This window comes from Moschus berezovskii, chromosome 5, assembly GCF_049115385.1.
Source record: "Moschus berezovskii isolate FMDL1 chromosome 5, NW_MosBer_1.0, whole genome shotgun sequence".
Taxonomy (NCBI): Eukaryota; Metazoa; Chordata; class Mammalia; order Artiodactyla; family Moschidae; genus Moschus; species Moschus berezovskii.
This window is the reverse complement of record NC_142464.1, coordinates 26,414,643-26,439,289: the sequence shown is the minus strand read 5'-3', so window position 1 is coordinate 26,439,289 and position 24,647 is coordinate 26,414,643. Positions and strand designations below refer to the sequence as shown.

The following is a 24,647-nucleotide window of genomic DNA, read 5'->3' as shown; positions in this document are numbered from 1 at the left end:
TAGTGAAATTAGGAATTTGCTGGATGTCTAGTTTCTGAATGAAATGAGGTATTCATGAAGTATTAAATGACTACTACATTTTGCTGTGAACAATGAGCTATTTCTCTGATCCAGAAAGCCTTATGTCTTCTGTCAGAATAAGGTAACAACTCAGATCCTTCACAGTTTCTGAGAGAAATGTGAGAAAAGTATTGTGCTGAAAGGGCATGGGGGGTAACAATCTACTGGAAGAGATAAATGCCTAAATAATTGATATGAGGTGATAAAAAGATAAAAGCATAACACAAGAACATGAAAAATTAATTCTGAAAAGAAGAAGTTGAAATATCTGGGGGGAGAGGGAGAATCAATTGAAATGAGCCTGGGACTGACACTGAACATTCATACTATGGTGGGAGAGGAGCAGAAAACTTTTATTATTGGGCCATCCTTGTCTTCTTGCAAGGCACCTATTCAGCAAGATCAATTACTGGGACTTTGTTAGAAGATGCTTTTTTTTTCAATATGCAGATGCACCAGTCTTCTGGGGTTTCAGAAGTTTTCATTAAGAATTAGTCATCCTAATCACACTATGTTTTCACACACTATGAAAAGTGTCAAAATAAAAATGTTAAAACAGATTTAAGATAAACATTTCTAAGTTTCACTAAATACTATTTAGCATTTTAAGGTAAGAAATAATAGCAATTTCATTGTGAAGATTTTTATTAAATTATAGTATATTACAGTTTATATCTTAATAAGATTTTAATCTTTAGGGTAATATGATATAAAAACCCACTTGGCCACATTACTTCTTGAGTTTCTTTTGGGCAGCCTTCTTCTTGACCATTTGTAATCGCTTCATGGCATTGAGTTGTGATTCTTGTGAAGTTGGACCTTTAAGGGATGCCGACGGAGAGCTGCTCGATTCTGAAGTGGTTTTGTTAGTGGTACTTCCACTAGGCCCTGACGTCCCACTGTTTCCATTACCACTGAGTTGGCTGCTGCTTCCTGGAACCAAACTACTTGGACTGGGAAGACCTACTTTGCTAACATTGTCACAACTAACTGAGCGACTAAGGCCAGTTTTGCCTAGAGTCAGAGGTGGAGGTGGTTTCAACGGTACAGTGGGTGAAGTGCTGTTATTGGAGCCTATTTTGGAACCCATTCCCCCTTTGGATGTTGTTGCCAGACCAGTCAAACCCACGGGCTTCTGGTTAGCAGAAGAGGTAGCAGGTTTCCCGCTATTGTTTTGGGCTGCTGAACTCAATTTTGCTGTTGATGGACCAGCAGAAGTAGTTTTGGCTGCAAAAGCTGCCCATCCAATTAGGCCACTGGTTGCTGAAGAAGAAACACTGGTGCTAGAAGAATTTCCTGAAACAACCGTGGATGCCTAAAAAATATAAGATAAATATTAGAGGCAAGTATGATTAATACCTAATATTCTTAAATACATAAGAAGATTAATGGTTAAGACTTTTCATACAAAAATAATGATCTTGGAAATTTAAATAATCAAAATTAAGTTCTGATAAACTGGTATGACAAAACACATAGAACAAAACCAATCCATAGCTAACAGTGCTACCATTTCCAAAGCAGGAATTATGGGATGTCATATTCTTATTCTAATCATTTCAGAAAAAAATTTCCTTTTTGAGGACTGCTTCTAGAATCAGTCACAAGACACATCAGAAAATCAGATTTAATGCTTTAAGTTGTTTTTCATGCAAAAAGGTTATTATTTAGCTTAGTAAAACATCTAATTCTTTAGACCTTGCTCCAAATAACTTGTGGATCAATTCAAAAACAGAATCCACTCTTAATGGACAAAAGTTCTTATGCCCAGAATACTTAGTAGATGTCTGAGATGAGATTTTGAACCTATTTAAAAAAAAAAACTCCCCCTAAATTTTGAGCAAATACTTGCATATATACAGGTATACTGCATTAACTACATGAAACTGTACAACTGGTGATATACTAAAAAGGTTTCATAACTTTATTTTCCCAGTTTCTCCATGTTTCCACTGAAACTATCACAAACAGATCCCTGTTTCCATATAAAGGATTTTTTATAAACTTTTTTATAAACTGCCTCAATAAGCTGTATAGTGACATTTTGGGTATGCCTGACTCACTCCCAGATTTATTCCTTAAAGGTATAACACATATTGAATTTCTCTAATTAACTTCCTTGGACAGTCAAAAGCTAACAGAATACCAATGTCATGAATAAATACTGTTCTTCATACAAAAACAATTTTTTTCACATTAACATTTAGGGGAAAATGCACTTTGCTCAAATTGATTGTGAACTGAATTTTTCTATCTTATTTTCATGGGTCACAAAAGTGTTAAATATGTAAAAGATAAAAGTCTTACAAATAGTATCTTACTTAATATGCTAGTTATCATGCTTAAAATACACCCAATTATATTTTAAAACTGAACTCCGAAGGAGTTGATAAAAACGTTTTTAGTTCTTACAAAGTAGTCTTCAATGTTGTCTGCACTATAAACCAATGAGAAAAATATTGAAAATAGAGTGCTCTAAGGTCTTTATAAGAGGAAGGTCCAGATTATTGTTCACATACTGTGAAAAATGATAGGATTTTTTACAGTAACATCATATAATGACTATCTCATAAGGTTATGCAAAGAAGATAAACTTTACATAAATTGCAAGTTCCTAGAGAAATGCATATATTTAATGAGAAAAAGTTAGCCAAGGTAGCAAAGGACACAGGTGTAGTAAACTTAATTTTCAATTATAAAATATGTTATTTTTTCCTTTTCTTTCTAATAAATATAAAACTGCCTGCCATTTGGCTAAATGATCTTTCAACAAACTTTACAAAAGAAAACCCATCTGAAGTAATCAAAAAGACCAACACTTATGAAGTACAAGGCAAGTTCCGTGTACATGAGATTTTATTTTAATGGTTTGCTGTTACTGGTATTGCTTTTCAATTTATTGAATTTCATAGTAAACATTTATTCTATTTTATCATAAAAATATAAAAACCTGTTAATCAGAACAAACGTGACAGCCAAGGCCTTAATTTATTTGCTGCAAAATAATTTCATATTGAGTTTCCTAAAAATAAGCCTTAGTCATAACAGGTTAGTATAAAAATCTATCTGAAAGTAATTTAAGTACAGAGTATAACAACTCTAATTATTAATAAATTATTCTTACTTCTACTCTAGCTCACCAAGTTTCTATGTGACAAAACAATAAGGGCTATTCCTTGGATATCAACTCTTCCTTGGTGGTGGTGAAGTCATGTCCGACTCTTTGCGACCCCACGGACTGTAGCCCACCAGGCTCCTCCATTCATGGAATTTTCTAGGCAAGAGTACTGGAGTGGGTTGCCATTTCCTTCTCCAGGGGATATTCCCTACCCAGGGATTGAAACCAGGTCTCCCGCACTGCAGGCAGATGCTTTACCCTCTGAACCACCAGGTAAATTAAATTAAAAATGATCTGCAAATAAAATTATCAGTACCTTTCTCAGGAGTACTTTATATTTATATTCTTGATTTTTACTGCTGCTGCTGCTGCTGCTAAGTCACTTCAGTCGTGTCCGACTCTGTGTGACCCCATAGACGGAAGCCCACCAGGCTCCCCCGTCCCTGGGATTCTCCAGGCAAGAACACTGGAGTGGGTTGTCATTTCCTTCTCCAATGTGTGAAAGTGGAAAGTGAAAAGTGAAAGTGAAGTCGCTCAGCCGTGTCCGACCCCCAGCGACCCCATGGACTGCAGCCTACCAGGCTCCTCCATCCATGGGATTCTCCAGGCAATAGTACTGGAGTGGCTTGCCACTGATTTTTACTACCTATAGCCAAATGGACAAGGCAATAACTTTAGAATTTTCTGGGGGTAACCTTTGAGAATCTGTAGCTAACATTTTTTCTTCCATCTTTAGTATTCTGCTTAAAATCAGAATGTGTTACTCAATAAAATCTTTCCTTTTGTTATAAAATTAGATTAGAAAAATATTTTATCCTATGATATCAAAATGCCAGGATAATAATAATAATGTAGCATGATGTCACGGTAAGACCGAGGAATGAGAAAGGTGATACTCTCACTAGATAATCTGGCCCCTTAGTATAAGAGAGAGCCGCTTCATGGGAAAATTCATAATAGAAAAAAATAAAAGAAAGCAAGAAAATTTCTTCAATAGCCAATGAGTAGGGGGAAGAAAGCTCACAAGTGATGTGAGGGGCAAAACGACTGCTACTGAGGACAAAGGTATTTAAAATTGAAACCAAATTCCTGACTGCAGAATATTGGCTGACTACATAGGAATGATAAAAAATGTTATCTTAGAATGCTCACAAATAGTTCCTAACCACAATAAAAAAAGAAATAGCAGAGTTCAAGATAAGATAATTACATAAATGTTCTCTTTCTACTTAATGTTAACAGTTTGTTGTTGTTTAGTCACTAAGTCACGTCCAACTCTTTTGTGAATCCAAGGCCACAGCCCGCAAGGTTCCTCTGTCCATGGGATGGGATTTCCCAGGTAAGAATACTGGAGTGGGTTGCCATTTTCTTCTTCAGGGGATCTTCTGGGCCTAGGGACAGAACCCATGTCTCTTCATTGGCAGGTGGATTCTTTACCACTGAGCCACCAGGGAAGCCAACGTTAATAGTAATACAGTCTTAATTTCCAACATATGGCCATTTAGTCTACAAAGTTCCTGATTAATTTTTTCAAGTACCTATTACTAAGTCAACTAAATTTAAATCCAATCTTAGATAAAAATAGAATGTACTATACCTTGACTTCTGACCTCTTAAATGCTAGAAAAGTTGTCTCTGGTTTCAGTTTAGTTTCTGGTTTCTTAACCAATGGATCTTTAACAGCTGGAGCTACAGAAACAACTGTGGGGGCCGGTTTCTGTGGTGGTTTCTGAGTTTTTTGAGCCTGCAAAAATCAGTGTTGATTCAATTAGCTACAAAATCTAATGTACAAGAAGACATTAAATCTACCACAGGACTCCTCAATGAACTGTAATACAGATAAACATTTAACATTAAAAAAATATAACACTGTGATGACATGGAAAATATAAACTCTTAGACAAATTATTTTTATCATATCAATTAATGACTTTATAGATTTTATTAGTTTCTAAACAGTAAAGATAACATGAGGTTTTAAAAATCATTCAGACTGGAGTTAATTAAATATTTTAACAAAACAGTCCAAAATCATTAAAAAGAAAAAGAAAAAAAACATATAAGCATTTTCGGTTTTATTCTGACCAACAACTGATCTTTTTCCTTTATACTGGGTACTTTACTAAATTCTCTTATACATGAATCATTTTTCAGTTTATTCTTTAGTGTTTTCCAGCTAGATAATATTAACTATATAAACGGAATAGTGCAGTGTTCGAGAGGACAGCTTTTGGAATCAAACAGAACTAAAATTAAAGCCCAGCTTAACTATTTCCCTATCTATGTTACCTCAGGTAAAATATGTAAATTTCCAGAAGTCTCATTTTTCATCTGCAAATGTGGATAAAATCTTCTGTTCTAAAGGTGGGATATGAGAATGCACTGTGATGATGTAAGAGTTTACACAGTGTCTGGTGAATGTTAAGTTCAGATAATAACAGTTACTACTTATTCATCATCATTATTTACAAATGGTAAGAAACCGAATCCAGAAGAACCCTTCTCTACTACGTGAGTAATGGTGTTCCCAGCCATCCCACTGTTTTTGACAATCCTAATAAGGTCACACAAGATTATACCAAAAACTTTATTAATGATGTGTTCCCATTTCTGGAAATTTGAACGTAGCTGTTTTATCTTTGTTTAGACTTTCTTGTGCTATGTTTTGCCATATATTTTCGCCCTTAAGTCTCAGTTCATCCCATTTTTTATATTACATATTTTCCACATGAAAGTATACCTACTTTCAGACATCATTTATAAAGCAACATTCAGATCAAGAATATTATAAAGAATGCTGGAAGATATCTATGGCAAAATATCTCTTTTCTACCAAGAAAGATTATCTTACCTTGTACTGCAAATCATGTTTGGAAAATGTAGCCTTCAGAGTATCAGGAGTACATGGTATTATAATATTACACTTTCCTCCACCCACATCAGTAGATGAGTTTAGACTCTGAAGACTGACCTAACTTGTATGCTTCAGCAGATGAAGATTCATTACTATGAAGCTCAGAAAGAACCTCTGCCTAGGGGATCATGTTTGGATCTTGTTCTGCTTCCTGGCTATTTCACCTATCCATCTTAGAACCTAAGAGATACCCAAAACCCTCTGCTCTTTGCTGGTAGTACTAGTTGAGGGAACTAGGATATTATCACTGATTCAGTATTGCTCAACAAAGGAACTCTAATTTTTTTATTGGGTGCCTGACTCACATAGTGTAGAACGTATGAAATTCACCACTCAAGGCAATATGGCCAGTACAGTAACAATCAAAAATACCACATACTTCTGTTACTGCTGAGTAGGAATGTGTTACCACCTTAGACTGAGAACCACTGCAATAAGTCATGAGTGCTGGGGCAAATCCCATTGCCTGGTAGAAAGAAAATTACAGAACTAAAGAATAACTCTGGACCCTGCCACCCACTATCACACCATTCTTATCTCTGTCTTCCCATCTTCCTGTACTGCAGAACCTGCCATAGTTGAATAAATTAGTGCAAGGGGAAAGAGGATATAAGATGCTTTTTAAGGTATCTTTGAGATACCTTGGAGCAATAACCAATGCACACATGAGAACCTCACTGAAAGCAATTCAGTTTAGCATCCCCTCCATTTCCAAACCCCTTTCTCTCACTAAAGCTTGTGTTTACTGGATCACGATCTCCAGGTTTACTTCAGATGACGCTGTTTGGTATTTCTCCAGGTCCACTCTTGGTGTATTAAATCATGCTCTGACATTAGTCATTCAGCACTTGACTCTTGGACATACAGACAACTTATTGACTGCTGATTTCTGGCCCAAATCTATATTTCTTGTTTTTATGTATCTTAAAATGAAACAACAGAATGTGGGATGTGTCCAGTCCTGAGTTCTGCTCTGGTGCTCTGTGAGTGAATGAGATTTGCTCTATATACAAATTAATTAGGCATTTACTTTGCAAAGTTGATAAAGAATAAAATGTATCAGGATGAGGAGAAGCTGAGAAACAGGACATGTGGGAACATGAAAGTTCACCACACACTCAGGGAACGAACCATTTGGTCTTCTGTGGCCACAGTATGTGGCATATATGGTGAAGTGGTGGGAAGAGAAGGATACAGAGGTACAGCTGGGTCAAACAGAGAAGGTCCATCAGTTCAGTTCAGTTCAGTTCAGGCGCTCAGTCGTGTCCGACTCTCCGCGACCCTATGAATCACAGCACGCCAGGCCTCCCTGTCCATCACCAACTCCCAGAGTTCACTCAAACTCATGTCCATAGAGTCGGTGATGCCATCCAGCCATCTCATTCTCTGTCGTCCCCTTCTCCTCCAACCCCCAACCTTTCCCAGCATCAGAGTCTTTTCCAGTCAGTCAACTCGTCGCATGAGGTGGCCAAAGTATTACACTTTTAGCTTTAGCATCAGTCCTTCCAATGAACACACAGGATCGATCTCCCTTAGAATGGACTGGTTGGATTTCCTTGCAGTCCAAGGGACTCTCAAGAGTCTTCTCCAACACCACAGTTCAAAAGCATCAATTCTTTGGCGATCAGCTTTCTTCACAGTCCAACTCTCACATCCATACATGACCACAGGAAAAACCATAGCCTTGACTAGATGGACCTTTGTTGGCAAAGTAATGTCTCTGCTTTTTAATGTACTATGAAGGTTGGTCATAACTTTCCTTCCAAGGAGTCAGTTCAGTTCAGTTCAGTTCAGTCGCTCAGTCGTGTCCGACTCTCCACGACCCCATGAATTACAGCACGCCAGGCCTCCCTGTCCATCACCAACTCCCGGAGTACACTCAAACTCATGTCCACAGAGTCGGTGATGCCATCCAGCCATCTCATTCTCTGTCGTCCCCTTCTCCTCCCGCCCCCAACCTTTCCCAGCATCAGAGTCCTTTCCAGTGAGTCAACTCGTCGCATGAGGTGGCCAAAGTATTGCAGTTTCAGCTTTAGCATCAGTCCCTCCAATGAACATCCAGGATTGATCTCCTTTAGAATGGACTGGTTGGATCTCCTTGCAGTATAAGGGACTCTCAAGAGTCTTCTCCAATTCCAAGGAGTAAGCGTCTTTTAATTTCATGGCTGCAATCAGCATCTGCAGTGATTTTGGAGCCCAAAAAAATAAAGTCTAACACTGTTTCCACTGTTTTTCCATCTATTTCCCATGAAGTGGTGGGACCAGATGCCATGATCTTTGTTTTCTGAATGTTGAGCTTCAAGCCAACCTTTTCACTCTCCTCTTTCACTTTCAACAAGAGGCTTTTGAGTTCCTCTTCACTTTCTGCCAAAAGGGTAGTGTCATCTGCATATCTGAGGTTATTGATATTTCTCCCGGTAATCTTGATTCCAGCTTGTGGTTCTTCCAGCCCAGCGTTCCTCATGATGTACTCTGCATAGAAGTTAAACAAGCAGGGTGACAATATACAGCCTTGATGCACTCCTTTTCCTATTTGGAACCAGTCTGTTGTTCCATGTCCAGTTCTAACTGTTGCTTCCTGACCTGCACAGGTTTCTCAAAAGGCAGGTCAGGTGGTCTGGTATACCCATCTCTTTCAGAATGTTCCACAGTTTATTGTGATCCACACAGTCAAAGGCTTTGGCATAGTCAATGAAGCAGAAATAGATGTTTTTCTGGAACTCTCTTGCTTTCTCCATGATCCAGTGGATGTTGGCAATTTGATCTCTGGTGCCTCTGCCTTTTCTAAAACCTGCTTGAACATCTGGGAGTTCACGGTTCACATATTGCTGAAGCCTGGCTTGGAGAATTTTGAGCATGACTTTACTAGCGTGTGAGAAGGTCCATAATCCACCCTGAAAGGATAACTTCATTACATAGGTAACTGAGAGCCACTGTGCACACTTACACAGATAAAGTTAGATAATTATTGTAGAATAATATTCTAATTATATTGTGTAAAGTGGATTGAAGAGAATCAAGGAGCTAAGGCAACAGCAAGAAATGAGCGATTTGTGGAACAGGGTAATAAAAGTGAAATGAGCAGATCTGTAAAACACATATAAGGCAGAATTAACAAGTGTGGTAAACAAAGGGATGTAGATTTAAGAGAGGCATCAAGGATAATGTTATCAGTTCAGGAAAATGAGGAAAAACTGAGTGGAGAAGAAAACAATTTTAAGTTAAAAAATATTACACTTGAAGTAACTGTAAGATATCTGGTCATCTGCCAAAATTCACTTCAGAAAGAGGGTAAGAACTATAAATATAGATTTGGTATGAGTTAACTCACAAAATATAAGGGAGAAAAAACTTAGGAGAGAACAGTACTTACTTTAATAAGAGACTTATAGTAAAATAATAATAAACTTTGAAGCTATGTTAAAGAAAGATCACTATCACAAGTTATTTATTTTGACTAGCAATTCTTAGTGACTACTTGCGCCAAAGTGCTGGAACGTACTATTCTGCTCACCCATAATTACTTGGGTTGAAGTCCTGGAGGGTAGTTTAAGTAATAAACTAAATAAAAATCAGACAGAGCAGAAAAAATACTGTACCATGTCACAGAAATTTCTTATTACAAACAAAGTATAAATACTACTGAAATTTTACTACTTTTCATAGGAATAAAAAACATAATCTATTTCTGATTTAGTGATTAAAATTTCTTTTTATTTAACTAAGTACTTCTGACTTTAAAAAGATATATTTGGTCAGAAAAATTTATGTAGAAATTCACTTGGTTAACAATATGAGAACTCTTCTATCAAAAGTCCTTAATCTTCTGGAGAAAGCTATAATTCAAAAAACTACAGGCACTCCTATATTCACAGCAGCACCATTTATAATAACCAAGACATGGAAGCAACCTACATGTCCATCAGCAAAGGAATGGATCAGTCCATGGAATTCTCCAGGTCAGAATACTTGAGTGGGTAGCCGTTCCCTTCCCTGGCAGCTACCAAGGAAGTCCCAAAGATATAGTATAGGCATATACAATGGACTATTAGTCAGTCATAAAAAAGAACAAAATAATGCCATTTGCAGCAATGTGGATGGACCTAGAGATTATCATATAAGAGAAGCAAGTCAGACACAGAAAGACAAATATCATATGATATCACTTATATGTGAAATCTAAAATATGACACAAATGAATTTATTTATAAAACAGAAACAGATTCATAGAGAATAGACTTGTGATTGCCAAAGGGGTGGGAGGGATGAGGTAAGGATGGATTGGAAATTTGGAATTAGCAGACAAAAATTATTATGTGTAGGATGGATAAACAACAAGGTCCTATTGTATAGCACAGGGGACTATATTCAATATACAGAATCACTCTGCTGTACATCAGAAACTAACATTATAAATCAACTGTACTTCAGTAAAAAATAAATTAAAAAAAAAAAAAAGTCCCTAATCAAAGGTAGGGGAACGCGGATGGGGGAAGTAAACAAGATACTGAAGTAAATAACAACTTGATTTCTTTAAAAGGAAAATGATATCATTCACCCATCTACTTTTTAAATGAATAAAAGTTAGAAAACAAATCCAATATAACAAATGAAAATGTTTCAGTATGCTATTAAAGGCAGTTATCTTTGTGAGCAGTAAACTGAGAAAGCACTTGAGAAAACAGACTGAATGGTCACTTGAAGACAATGAGAAGGAAAGACAAGGAATAAGAGAGAAACACAGAAGGAAAGACAGAGATGGCTCTGCACGCAGCTTGTAAGTTTGGTGGTCTGTGCTCACTCAGGAACAGACATTTCCAATATTTCCTTACTAGACTCATCCAAGACTAGCGCTTCGTATCTCATGACTTCCCACAGTGCTTTGCAGTATTTTTAAATGTGCACAAATACACTGACACACCAGTAGGAAATGTTCCTAATTTGTGGGTCTCCAATTCTGTTCATTTATGCTAGAACAAGCTAAAAGCTGAGCAGAGAAAAATACATATATATGGTCTGGTCCACTTAGGCACAGACACATAAACCACACATTTATACTATATAAACAAACATTAAAATAATCAGCTTATAAGACTTTTTTCAATAGCATAAATGTTCGGATTTTTATCTTAACAACCACATATTAACAAAAAAATGGAGAAAGATTGTTTAAAATAGAGAAAAATAATTCTTACCATTCTTTTCATTTGTCGGGTACATCGGGCACAATACCACACAAGGCGAGGGTCATTCACTTCCTTGTCTGTCACCTGGGGCTTATGGCAATCTTGGTGGTAGAGATTATGGCATTCCTGACATTCTACTAATTGGTTACCGGATGCCACTGTCATTTGCCTAAGAAAATACATCATTACATATGACACTTATTTGAATGCAACAATTTAAAGCCACTCTAGGATTCTTCTGGTGAAGTCTGATATATTAAAGATATATCAGAAAAGCCAAACAGCAAAATAACAAATCCCAATGTGTAGCCTGCACAAACAATTCATTTCTTTTAAAGGTTATGCTCAACCAGTAAGAAATGTATAGGGTGACTTAGACTAAACTTGGCTATATTCTTCTTCTTAGCATTTTCCATTGTAATTTTTTCTTTTTCCCAGAAGACAGTAGACCTTGGCTCATCCTCCAACAGCCTCATAACATCTTCTTTGTACCTCTATTAAATTCCTTTATATTTGTTGCCTACATATTGTTCTCTCTTCTTCATTAATACCTGAGTTGCCTAAAGGTAGAAAATGAACCTAATTATCTACAGTGCCTAGCACATTACTGCACAGACATGGGGTGCTCCGTAAATAAAAGTCTTAATCAACAAAATAGAATGTATTAACAAGTGTATCAAAAAGGTAAAAATTGCAACAACAGTCTCAGGTGATCATAACAAATCTTCTTATGGAGGATTACAATTACTAATTCTTTCCCCCTTACTACTTTACCATTTATTTCTTTACATGAAAATGATAACCCTTATAGTAGATAAAGGTTGAAATAAATAAATATACATTAAAGCAATGAAGCTCTAACAAAATAGTCCTATTCAGAAGTACATTAACTGATGCTTTATAATGTTCACAAAATTTTAGAGCTATGTATTTAGTCCCAATGCACCAGAATTTAATATTTTCATGAAGCAAATAGCAGGAAAATTGACAATCTCTTCTACTGTGCTAGGCAATGAAAGTCATTAACAACTAAAAACGGAGATTCTGGTATCAAGGAATTTAAAATCTAATTATTCTGATTTTTAAGATGAATCTTCTACTAAGCAGAATTATGTTTTTATAATTATGTATCCACGCTAAGGGTCGGACACGACTGAGCAACTTCACTTTCACTTTTCACTTTCACACATTGGAGAAGGAAATGGCAACCCACTCCAGTGTTCTTGCCTGGAGAATCCCAGGGACGGGGGAGCCTGGTGGGCTGCCGTCTATGGGGTCACACAGAGTCGGACACGACTGAAGTGACTTAGCAGCAGCAGCAGCATCCATGTTTCAAAACAATACTCAGAATAACCTACATGATCCATTAATTTCATTTTCCTTACCCTTAGGAAAAGATTTAATGCTATTTTAGAAAATGGTATATAACCATTTACTTTATAAATTCTATGAACACTTCAGGAAAAAAAAAAGCAACAGTCTTCTTAAAAAGAAAGGTGGAAATAATTTAGTCGGCTAAACAGTGTCTCACTAAAAATTAAAGCAATAAGTGCTTTTACTCTAGAAGCCAAGAATGCAGGAAATGTTATTACAACATAACTGATTATAAAGATGCCTGTCAGTAATATAAATTTTTAATAATTTATTAGACATTAAATTGCCACATGGGCAGTTTATCTCCTATCCACCTCCAAATAATGAAAACAGAATTTAAAAAATACCCAACAATTGTTCTTTTATTTTTCTTTTTTAAATTGTTTGTTCTTTGCAAAGAAACAAAAGAATCTATGTGGCAAGATACAACTTACCTACAAACAACACAGGCCAATCCCATCTCCATGGCAAAATCATCAGCGCTGGTCTCCTCAAAGCTGGAAAGGTCAGCCATGGCTAAATCCTTGCTGGTTTGGACAGTAATGGGAGAGGACCGTGACTCTGGTTTCTCCAGTCTAGGTTTCTTTGGGACATCAGCTCCTTCAGTGATGTCTGATTTCATCTATAAAAAGCACCCAATCAAGAAGGAACACATTAAAACAAACTTAAAATCACTGAGAGATGTACAAGATAGACAGTGTGCAATGACCAAGTCCATTCCACAGATACTTTCACGTAGCTAGGGACAAAAGCACACACGAAAGACCTGTAGAAGACCTATAATAAATTCGTACTCAGTATGTTAGAAGAATCCAACAGGTAAAAAGAAACAAATCAGAACAGTTCAGCATGCATCTGTATCTCTCTTTGTACTCTTTCATTCATTAAAGAGTCATGGAAGTTCAATGGATTTACTCACACTGCCCTCCTACCCCCAACTGGATGCTTTGAACTGAGAAGCCACAGCACTAATAAGGATATTCTTAAGGCTATTTTTAAATATTTTAAATTATGAACTAATGATATTTTATACTGAAAAGAAATGAATAATGAACTTCCACCAGTAACTCAGGCTTAACATATTGCCATATTTGTTTCAAAGCAAATTCTGGCTCCTTTCTTTAAAATATAAAGAGAACAATATAATACAGGCTATAAAGAGCCAATACTTAGAAAAAGTATGGAAACTCAACCCCTTGAGGGCAAGTATTACTAAAGTTTTTTTAAATTTTTTTTTTTACTAAGTTCTAAAATCCTCATGCGATGAGTTGACTCACTGGAAAAGACTCTGATGCTGGAAAAGGTTGGGGGCGGGAGGAGAAGGGGATGACAGAGAAAGAGATGGCTGAATGGCATCACTGACTCTGTGGACATGAGTTTGAGTGAACTCTGGGAGTTGGTGATGGACAGGGAGGCCTGGCGTGCTGTAATTCATGGGGTCGCAGAGAGTCGGACACGACTGAGCGACTGAACTGAACTGAAAATCCTAATAATTAACTATGTGCAGAAATCATTCACAGTAGACAATCCAAGAGTTTTCCATAACCCTGTTAAAGTACATGCCTTTCTGTAAATTTCATGTCTAGTGATTTACATCTGTATTCTTTCCTTGCCATCTTTTCTTTTCAACAACTGTTCCATCTAGAATATTTGAGTTATAAAGTTTACACATAAAATGAGTATATCTTCTAGGGCTCAAATATTTGTTGACAATGATTTCAATAAACGGTTCTAAAATGTTTCTATAAAAAATTCATAATAACCAAAATATATTTACTGAGTGATTATTACATACTTTTACCAATTATTATATACAAAGAGTAAGCATAAAACAACTAATTGATTGATTTACTAGAGTAAAGCAAAATCTTACTTTATCAGCAGGTCTCTTTTCACCTTCCTTTTTCACCTTCTCAGTAGTGAGGACCTTGCCATTATTATTGCCAGAAGGAAGACTAGATGATGTTTTGGGCTCTTGCTTAACAGAAACAGTTTTTGTGCTTGAAATTTTGGGTGGCTCCACATCCTGTATATGAAATTAAAAGATACCTATAAAGAAATATTCAGACTAGTATATTATTAAAAAAAACAACAAACCAGATCACAAATCTAAATTATCAGTTAAAAATTAAGACATCATATGTGCAAACATTGTGTCTTTTTCTCCAATCAGTTTCAGTATATTGTTTCACATTTGTGAACCATCACTACAATTAATATAATGAACATATTCATCATCTTGGCAAGCTTCTTTGTTGCCCTCTATACTCACTCTTAGAGGCAGACATCCCAGAAAACTAAGCCACCTATTTTCAGGTAACCACTGATCCATCTTCTGTAGGTTGCATTTCCTAGAGATTTCCATAAGTGGAATCATGCAGGATATACTCTTTTTTTTTTTTTCTGGCTTTTTTCACTCAGTATATTTGAGATTCATGAATGTTACTGAGTGTAACAAAAGTTCACTCCTTTTGTTTCTGAATAGTATTCCATTAGACAAATATACCATGATTTGTTTATTCATTTACCTACTGCTGGACTATTGGGTTGTTTCCAGTTTGGGGCTATTACAAATAAAGATGTTATGAACATTCACATACAAATCCTTACATGGACACATATTTTAATTTCTCTAGAATAAATGTCTAGGAGTGGAATGTCTGGATTATATGGTAGGTTTATGCTTAACTTTTTAAGAAACTGCCAAACCATGTTCCAAAGTGGTGTACCATTTTATATTTTCATCAGGAGTACCTGAGAGTCCCAGTTCCTTCCTATCTTCAAATCCTCACCAACACTTGGTATGGCTAATCTTTTTAATTCTAGACATTTAATAGATATGTAAGGCATATAATTGTAAATTTAATTTACATTTCTCTAATGGCTAAAAATGTAAGGGCAGGAGACGTTTTAGTTGCAACCAATTTCTCATGTACTTGTACTTTAACAAATCCACTTCCTTCTGTTTCAGAATCTCAAAATACTGCTTCCTGGGGCTTCCCTGGTGGTCCAGTGATTATGAATCCACCTGCCAGTACACAGGTTCAATCCCTGGTCCGGGAGATCCCATATGCCATGGAGCAACTAAGCCCTTGTGCCATGACTACTGAGCCCGCACTCTAAAGCCCGTGAGCTGCAACTACTGAGCCCATGCACTGCAACTTCTGAAGCCCTGCACCCTAGAGCCTGTGCTCCGCAGCAAGAGAAGATACCACAATGAGAAGCTTACGCACGGCAATGAAGAGCAGCCCCTACTTGCCACACTGAGAGAAAGCCTGAGCGCAGCAGTGAAGACCCAGTGCAGCCCAAAGTAAAATAAGTCAATAAATTTTTAGAAAAATACTGCTTCTTTAGTAATAATAGCAATTTCCTATTTGGACAATATCAATACTCAGAGCAGAACAAAACAAATTTGTTAGTGTATTTTGTTGAGTTTTATTAATTTGGTTGGTTTGAGCTCACTGAACCTCCAGAATGAGAATGGTAAAATAAACGAAGTCACAATGACTCTACTATTTAAAGAACAATAAAAAGGTCTGAGAATATGACAGCTTATTTTGAAAGAAGGCTGGGAGGAAAACATCACTGCTTACTTGGGCACTGAGTCTGGGACTCGGCCCTGTCTTGAGTTTGAGATTCTGGATTAGACTGAGCTAGTCAGGTAGTTTGGTCTTCTCCTTATCAGTTTGGTATCTAGGTGTTCATAGACCTGGGTGATTCGAAGTTTCAAGGCAAGAGTTTTAGGAAGGTTTGAAAGAATGTCTTAGGTATGTATTAAAGAATATAGTAAGAGCTGTCATTCACTAAGAGCTTATTATATACCATGTAGACACTACACTAGGTGACCAATGTACTTTATTTCTTTCAATGTTCCTTATTTTGTAAGGTAGTTCTCATTATCCTCATTTTACTAATAGAGAAACAGATGCTGGGTGAAATAAAGTAACTACGTACCTCAGTTTCCTTATGGTAAAATAAAAATAAATAATACCTATCTCAAAGGATCATTATCACAATTAACTTAATTATATACCTATATCACTGAGAAAAGTACCTAGGACACAGTAACTGTTCAAGATATATTACCTGTCATCACACTAGTAAGAGGTAAGCTGGGATTTAAAACAGATTTGTCTGGTTCCAAAATGTATACTCTTTTCACAGAAAGCTGCTTGGCCACTTTGTTTGCAATGGGAGTGACATAGTTCTCACAGTTTATCCATACCTCCTTTTTCCCTTAAATTATCCTATCTATATGTAATTCACTTCATTGTAGAATTCCTGCCCTTTTATTTTTTGCTCCCAAAACATTAGAAAATAATTACAAGCTATGGTTTCATTCAGCAGATTAAAAACATTCTAATCATAAAGAATTAAAATTATAATACATAAGTGGGTTTCTATACACAGAAAACAGTAGAACAAAATATTCTCCACTCTCAGCTAACTTTTCTACATAGTGGAATAGTTCTCTGAAAGCTTGAGAAAGAAAAGAACACTAAAGTTCTTCATGCCACAAGGAAGATTATCTGGCAGACAGACTGTTTTGAGATGGAGTAAACATTAAAGACTTTACAGAACTCCCTCCAAGCCTCTAATTCGGTTATATACCTTTTGAGATGGACGGTAACTTGAATCAATGCCCCGAGCCAAAGATTCATCAAGTAGGGTTTTTAGCTTTTCAGCAGAATCTTTACTCTTTGAATGTAAGAAGCCTAGTGCTTTCAAAAAAATGGGATCAAGTTCCAAGTTCACTGCAGCAGCCATCCCAAACACCTGAAGGAAAAAAAAAAAGAAAGAGAGAAGGTAATTTACAGACAATGGGCAATTATCTGTCGAAATTTATCTGTCTTGTTCTGTTTAAATGTATTACTGTGTACCTGATACAAAATTCAAACTGCCTAAAAGGTTATTACAGATAAATTTCCTTCTTATCCCTAATTGGAAGTATCTAGTTCTCTTCTCCTAAATTAAGAGTATTATCAGCTATCAGATAAGCTCCTCCTCTCCAGAGCCTCTTCCTAATATCGTTTTCAAATAATACACTTACAATTTAGAACAGAGAAACTTGATGTGTTTAGGTCAAGTTTGCTACTGCTAAGTCACTTCAGTCGTGTCCGACTCTGTGTGACCCCATTGACGGCAGGCCACCAGGCTCCCCCGTCCCTGGGATTCTCCAGGCAAGAACACTGGAGTGGGTTGCCATTTCCTTCTCCAATGTGTGAAAATGAAAAGTGAGAGTGAAGTCGCTCAGTCATATCTGACTCGTAGCGACCCCATGGACTGCAGCCTACCAGGCTCCTCCGTCCATGGGATTTTCCAGGCAAGAGTACTGGAGTAGCTTGCCATTGCCTTCTCCGAGGTCAAGTTTACTGCCATTGCCTTCTCCGAGGTCAAGTTTACGGTATATCAAAATTTCTTCTCTCAAACCTTATTTATACACCCCCCCAACCCCCGTACACAGACTGGGGGAACGGTGTCACAGGAAGACAATAGTTAGAGCATACATTAAGCCATAAGCCATAAAAGTCAGTGCTGAAATTGTAACCTCAGTTATCTTTTTTTGCCTCCTTAGTCCTCAGCCCCAATCTTGAATGCCTCAGAAAATATACTTATTGCATCTTATTGCATCACATTTAGATTGTGGTATCTCATGCATTAACCTATTTTTAAAAAGCAAAGTCTCTGAAAATGGTGCCAAAACATATATATAGCCTATGACAGTCTCTGTGCCCTAAGGAGTTTAAAAAATAGTGAAGATATACATCAAAGGCTTATGAAATTCTAAAACATTAAAAAGTTTTGTTTTCAGTTAATACCAATGCTATTATGTTGTTTTATTTCTGGTGTCACTTCTTAAAATACTTCTCCAGGCAAGGAATTATTAAAATAAAAATGTATACTTTGTATTCAATCCTCTGATCAACATTCTAGAGCTTGAAACTGTCTTCTGTCCTTGAGGTTAATACTGTAATAATGCAACACACTTGTACTTGCTAGAGTTAGGGATCTGTCAGCAATTCCACAGTTATCTCTCATTTTCAGGGATTTATAAAGCCATTAAAACTTGCTGTCGGTTTAATCGTGGCATATGAAAGACCACCCTGAAAATGGATTTTGTTTGTTCCTTCCCTATCTACCTTCCTCCTACTTCTTCAGCTTTTATAGGAAACTCATACACACCCTCCGAATGGCTTTTTTTTTTTTTAAAGAAGGTATAAGATACCCATCTGATGGCCACAAAATTATTGTCAAATTCTGTGCTCTACTCAATCATCCATGAGCAGGGGTCCAAAGCTCAGTATTAAAAGAAAAATAATCTACTTCAAACAGCTATATGGGTAATAATTAAATAAAAATTGAGAAGCACCTCTGTTACTTCTTAAGACTGCATTATTACATACATTAATGATAGGTACAGAAAGGTGAATTTTTTTTTTTAATTATTCATGAGGTTGGTCACCATAAACATTATGAGGAGAAAAAGAGTTCCTCATTAAAATATCCACAATGAAAAGGAGTAAACTTGCCACTCCTCCTGAGTACACAAGGAAACACAGCCTAGACTTTCTACTGACTTAAGTTTTTATAGCTCAAGAGCACAGTAGTTTACTTATTCAGAACAATCTGTATTTTGAGGTGCTGAAAGGATTGACACTTAGAAGAATCCTTTTAATATACTAGAAAAACCATTACTTCAAATTTCTATGCTGAAAATTAGAAGCAAAGTATTTACTGTTATATATTTCTATAATCACAGATAGAAAAAGGTTTATATTACAGATTAGGTAACAAGAGTTAGCACCTCGTCTTTTACATTTCCTCCATTGGGAGGTGAATTCTTGACTACCAGCACCACTTGGGAAGCCCGTACAACTGGTAGCTAAATACACATATAAAGAAGAGGACTTACTGTTTTACTCATGGAATAAATGATGAGAAAAGTTTGGAGATCAATGGGTTAGCCTTTCTAGCAATTTCCAGTTTTCCTTTTCCTATTATATATACATAATGGTTACTTTAAGGTACAAACTTACCTCCCCCTTGAAAATCCCTCCAGTACTCATTTAGCTCAGGGCTTCCCAGGTGGCGCCAGTGGTAAAGAAATTGCCTGCCAATTCAGGAGACATAAGAGACGTGGGTTCGATCGCTGGGTTGAGAAGATCCCCTGGAGGAGGGCATGGCAACCCACTCCAGTATTCTTGCCTGGAGAATCGCACGGACAGAGGGGCTAGCGGGCTATGGTCCGTGGGGTTGCAGACAGTCGGACAATAAAGTCAGACAATGAAGCACGCGTGCATGCACTCACTCAGTCCTCCCCCCCCCGACGTTAATTTCACTGCTAGATCCCCATCATCTTCTAGCCCCTACTTATTACCAACAGATTCCCCTAGCTTCTTCCATAGTTTTCTCAAGCACTCCTTTTATTGCTTTACCTTGACTATCCGCACCACACCCCCCCAACCATGCACAAAGACATCACCTGTTTTACAGCCTTCCCCAAGGAGTGAGTTGTTCCTATTCAAAGACCAAACAGAGGCCTACAGAGACCTTACTCCACATTGCTGTTTGAGGGAGAATACTCCCTGACCATCATCAATCAACATCGTCTCTTGAAACCATACCTGCATGTTCACTGTTGTTAATGGACAGAACATTTGTACCAGGTTCATCTTCTTCCTCTCCCCCTTGCCATAATCTCTGGTAATTTTAGCATCTATACTGGTATTATTCTCTAACTTCCTGTGCTAGGTTTATTTAGATCTTCAATCTCAAAGAGCTTCATTTTTAGCTACTGAAACCTGAACTCACAACTCTTCTTCTCTTTGACTACAGTCAATTCTCCTTTTTAACTACAATCTTCCACCACTCTATTAATCTCTTCTACTGCTTTGACCCAGGAGCCTCTTCAGGGTACCAAGTCAATTTTTCTTTTAAAATTTTCTTTACTCCCATCCACCTGTACTTTGAATTTATAGAGGCCTCCACTTCCTTGTTTCCTCTGCTTCCTCTTTATTAGCACCTTCTCGACCCAACTTCTGTTCCCCATCCAACAGAAAAAATAGGTGTTGGGCCTAAAATAAAACTCGTTACATATTTTATCCTTTATTCTTTTGCTTTTTACCTTACTTTCCCTCTCCATTTTATATTGCCTTCTCCAGTTTCTATTACTTCTCCTTTCTTACTGGCAAATACACATTAGTAATCCTCTGTATGTGGATTCTGAGTAGTGTGATGAAATCACACGCCAGCTTGGCCCATCCCGCTTGGGATGTGAATTATCCCTTTGTCCAGGGAATCCCATCTGTTAGTCACTAGCCAGCTTGGTTATCAGATTGGCTGCCAGGGTACTGCAGTGCTTGTGTTCATGTTACCTTATTATTATTTATTTACTGGCCCCAAAGAGCCAGAGTAGTAGTGCGTGCAATTCAGATATGCCAGAGAAGCTGCAAAGTGCGTCCTCTATGTGAAAAGGTCGATGTTTTCAACTTAATAAGAAAAAAGTTACATGCTCATACAATGAGGTTGCTAAAATCTATGGTAAGAACAAGTCTTCCATCTGTGAAATTGTGAAGGAAAAAGAAATTTGACCTAGTTTTGCTACAGTACCTCAAGCTGCAAGAGTTATAGCCATGGCGCATAAGTGCTTAGTTAGATTGGAAAAGGCATTAAATTTGTGGGTGGACATGAACAGAATATGTGTTCAAACTGACAGAAATGCACTGAGCATCTACAAAAACTTCAGCAAGGGATCCCCTGAAATGAGTGACACCAGCCATTTACTGCAAGTAAGAGATGGTTACATAGATTTGGGTTTAGACTGAAAAATATATAAATTACTGGAGAGGCTATGTCTGCCAATGAAGAAGCCACTGTCACATTTTAGGCAGAGTTAAGCTGAAGGGAGAGACTACGTTCACATAACTTTCATTATGGTATGTTATTGCTGCTGCTGCTAAGTCGCTTCAGTGGTGTCCGACTCTGTGCGACCCCATAGACGGCAGCACACCAGGCTCTCCCGTCCCTGGGATTCTCCAGGCAAGAACACTGGAGTGGGTTGCCATTTCCTTCTCTGGTATGTTGTTATAATCATTCTATTTTATTACGAGTTGTTGTTAATCTCTTACTGTGCCTAATTTATTAATAAAACTTTATCACAGGTATGTACGCAGGAAAAAAATGGTATATATAGGGTGTGGTACTATCCATGGTTTCAGGCATCCACTGGAGATCTTGGAACATATCCTACATGGATAACAAGGGACTACTGAATATTGAAAGAAATTTCTTTTTCTTCTACGGTCCTAAAGAGGTCAGCAACTGTGGTGTAAATCTGTCACTCAGTAAAGCTGGCCAAGAGAATTCACTGTCTCTTTCAAAAACCTTTCTTCTCCGTGAGAAACACTCAGCTTTTCTGGTTTTCCTTTTCCATCTCGGGTTCTTCTTTCTGTGGGTCATCTTTTCAACTCCATTGATCTTGGTATTGCCGAAGTAACTGTGTCCTCATCTATTTTCTTTAGTTCTGCTACCAGTTTCCTATTTGGTAATCTTTATATATCGTGTTTTCAACTAGCATCTGTAGATAGATGATTTCATATGTTTATTCCCAGTCCATCTCTATTAAGCTTAAACCCCACATTTCCAACTGCTTAGTAGACATATCTAACTGGTTGCCCTAATGGTATCTCAAGTTCAGCTATGATTGAATTTGAAATTATGAATATCTTCCCCCAAAATTTCCCTGTCCTGAACTTTCAATAAATGACACACTCTCCATTAATCAGGTCTGAGGCCTAAACCTTTGCTCACTGAGTCCTTCCCAATTCCTTATATCTGAAAAATCAGCAGGCCTTTCTTGTGAATTCTGAGTCTGCAACATTTCTCACATCTGTTCCCTGTTTTTCACTTCCAAGGCTATTACTCAGATTCAGGTTTTCACTTGCTCTTTGTACTACAGCAATAATCTAGTTATCCTCCTTGATGTCAAGACAGTTGCCATATTAATGTTCCTGCAACACACTTTCTTTCTTTCTTCTTTGAAAATTAAGGCGACCCACTGCCTTTAAAATAAAGCCGAATTTCTTGGCCTACCATTTAAAGATTCAGTAACTGGCACAAAAACGTTAATTTTTCACCCCTAGATCTTCAGTAGGGCAGAGTCATTAGCTAGGCTTGCTACTTCTACTCAATTTGTCTGTCTGAGAAGCATTTTACCTTTTTTTATATTTCCAAATCCTATCAAGACCTGGTTCAAATACTGCTTCTCATGAGGACTTTACTCATAGCTAGTGTGTTCTGCTCTACTCCCTAACTACTAATCCTACTCTCCAAAAATATCTAAAAGTGCATTCTAATGGTACGGGAGTTTTCTACCTTGAACCACACTTTTCACTTTTTTTGGACATTTGTTATATTCTCTTTTGATAAAACTCTCAGTACTTTAAAGGGAGAAGCTATCTTTTTTGCCTGTGTGTGTTTGTGTGCTAGGTGGCTTCAGTGGTGGCCAACTCTATGCGAATCTATGGACTGCAGCCCGTCAGGTTCCTCTGTCCATGGGATTCTCCAAGCAAGAATACTGGAGTTGATTGCTATGCTCTCTTCCTATTTTGCAAAGTACCACAATATAATGGCCATAGAATTACTAGAGATCAAAGTATCATGATCTTTTCTCTGCTTCTACACAGTTCTAAACATTTCCAAAGTCCCTTAACAAAAAGCGACAAAAAGAGAAACTCAGAGCCATCCCCACTGCCTCGCCCTGCCCCCAAACCCTAAAACATCAAAAAGAAAAAGACAGTACAAAACAAAAACACCTCTTTCAAGACTGGGGACTTGTACAATGTTCCTATCTGCAATACTTTATTGCCAATTCTTCGTCTGGTTTAAATTTTTTAATCTCACTAGGCTGTAAACTCCATGCAAGCAGGGACTTGTTTTAGTCACTATTATATACCTAGTGTTTGGAACTTAACAGACTCTCACAATTATTTGTTGAGTCATTGAACTAGGTTTCGTTCAAATGTCACTTCTGAGGGCTTCTGTGATTTCTCCAAACTTAGATGGGTATTCATATATTAATATATGCCTTCCTCTAGATTCCATTTCCAACTCAACACGCCGATCTTAAAAGAAGTGCAAAGTTGACCTTCATGTGAACGAGATGCAGGAAACTGACCCTATTCAACACAGAGTGCAATATTAGTGTTGTCATCACAGAACGGCTCTAGAAAGCTTTGCCTTTTCATCTTTGCAAGCTCTTGTAACCCATCCCTTTAAAGATGCTGCCCCCTTTATTCCTTCACCGAGTTCTTGGCCCTACGTTACACTGATATCTCAGGCACACGTCCAGAAACACAGGTGAGGCGGAAAGACCTTGATTCCAAACCAATCAAGTGACAGAGAATCTAAAAGCGCAGAACAAGAATGCCAATATTTTGACCAAAGTCGTGACACACCCAAGGCCGAGCACAGGGCAAGGTCTTCGACAAGCGAGCCGGAGAGGCGAGAGGCAGACAGAAGGAGCTGTACAGAGAAGTCGCCAAAACCTGCCAAGGAAGGTCCGAGAAAGGGTTTACAAGGGCCGAGTCCCCGGGGCTGTGCCGTCGGTGCGCGCGCACCAGCCCACAACACTCTCCGAGGAGGCGCGACCCTCACGGTAAGAAGAAAGCGGTCGGCCTGGGCACGCGGCCGCCTGCAGACTGCGAGGGGCCCCCACAGGGGGCGAGAAAACTCTGAGACCCCACGGAACTACTCTCCCACCTCGCCCCTCGCGGAGGTCTCAAGCCCCGGAGAGCCGGCTGAGAGCCGGGCAGCCGGTCACCACTCACCGCTCCGCGGCCACCGCTCCCCGCTCCGCCCGGCCGCGCCGTCCGCTGCCGGTGGCCTGGCGAACCGGTCCAACAGCACCAGCCCGCCCCGAGGGCGGAAAAACAAAGGTTCCCGCAGGAGGCTAGGCTGGGGAACGTTTTGACTGTGCGACGGCAGGAAGTGATGT

General features: G+C 38.0%; 1 protein-coding gene across 6 annotated transcripts; it reads right to left on the bottom strand.

The window, feature by feature from the left end:
* Positions 1 to 687: 687 nt before the first annotated feature.
* Positions 688 to 24,635, bottom strand: INTS12 (integrator complex subunit 12). Of its 6 annotated transcripts, none has more exons than XM_055433944.2 (8): positions 24,481 to 24,628; positions 19,690 to 19,763; positions 17,264 to 17,428; positions 14,526 to 14,678; positions 13,087 to 13,274; positions 11,288 to 11,447; positions 4,776 to 4,922; positions 688 to 1,375 (listed from the first exon to the last, which is right to left on the bottom strand). In XM_055433944.2, the coding sequence occupies exons 2-8, from the start codon at positions 19,717 to 19,719 to the stop codon at positions 791 to 793; spliced, it is 1,428 nt and encodes a 475-aa protein (XP_055289919.1). In that variant the 5' UTR covers positions 19,720 to 19,763; positions 24,481 to 24,628; the 3' UTR covers positions 688 to 790. The 6 variants fall into 6 exon arrangements, with proteins under 6 accessions (XP_055289919.1, XP_055289918.1, XP_088692314.1 ...); XM_055433943.2 differs by having other exon boundaries at positions 19,690 to 19,858; positions 24,481 to 24,625; XM_088836188.1 differs by having other exon boundaries at positions 24,495 to 24,513.
* Between the last annotated feature and the right edge of the window lie 12 nt (positions 24,636 to 24,647).

What these genes read in the sequence shown, in the direction of transcription:
- INTS12 (XM_055433944.2), bottom strand. Translation starts at nt 19,719, where the DNA reads ATGAGTACTGGAGGGATTTTCAAGGGGGAG. An exon ending in GAGGGATTTTCAAGGGGGAG is followed by an intron (nt 17,429 to 19,689) that starts GTAAGTTTGTAC and finishes TTTTTCCTTCAG; the next exon opens with GTGTTTGGGATGGCTGCTGC. An exon ending in TTGGCCTGTGTTGTTTGTAG is followed by an intron (nt 11,448 to 13,086) that starts GTAAGTTGTATC and finishes GTATTTTCTTAG; the next exon opens with GCAAATGACAGTGGCATCCG.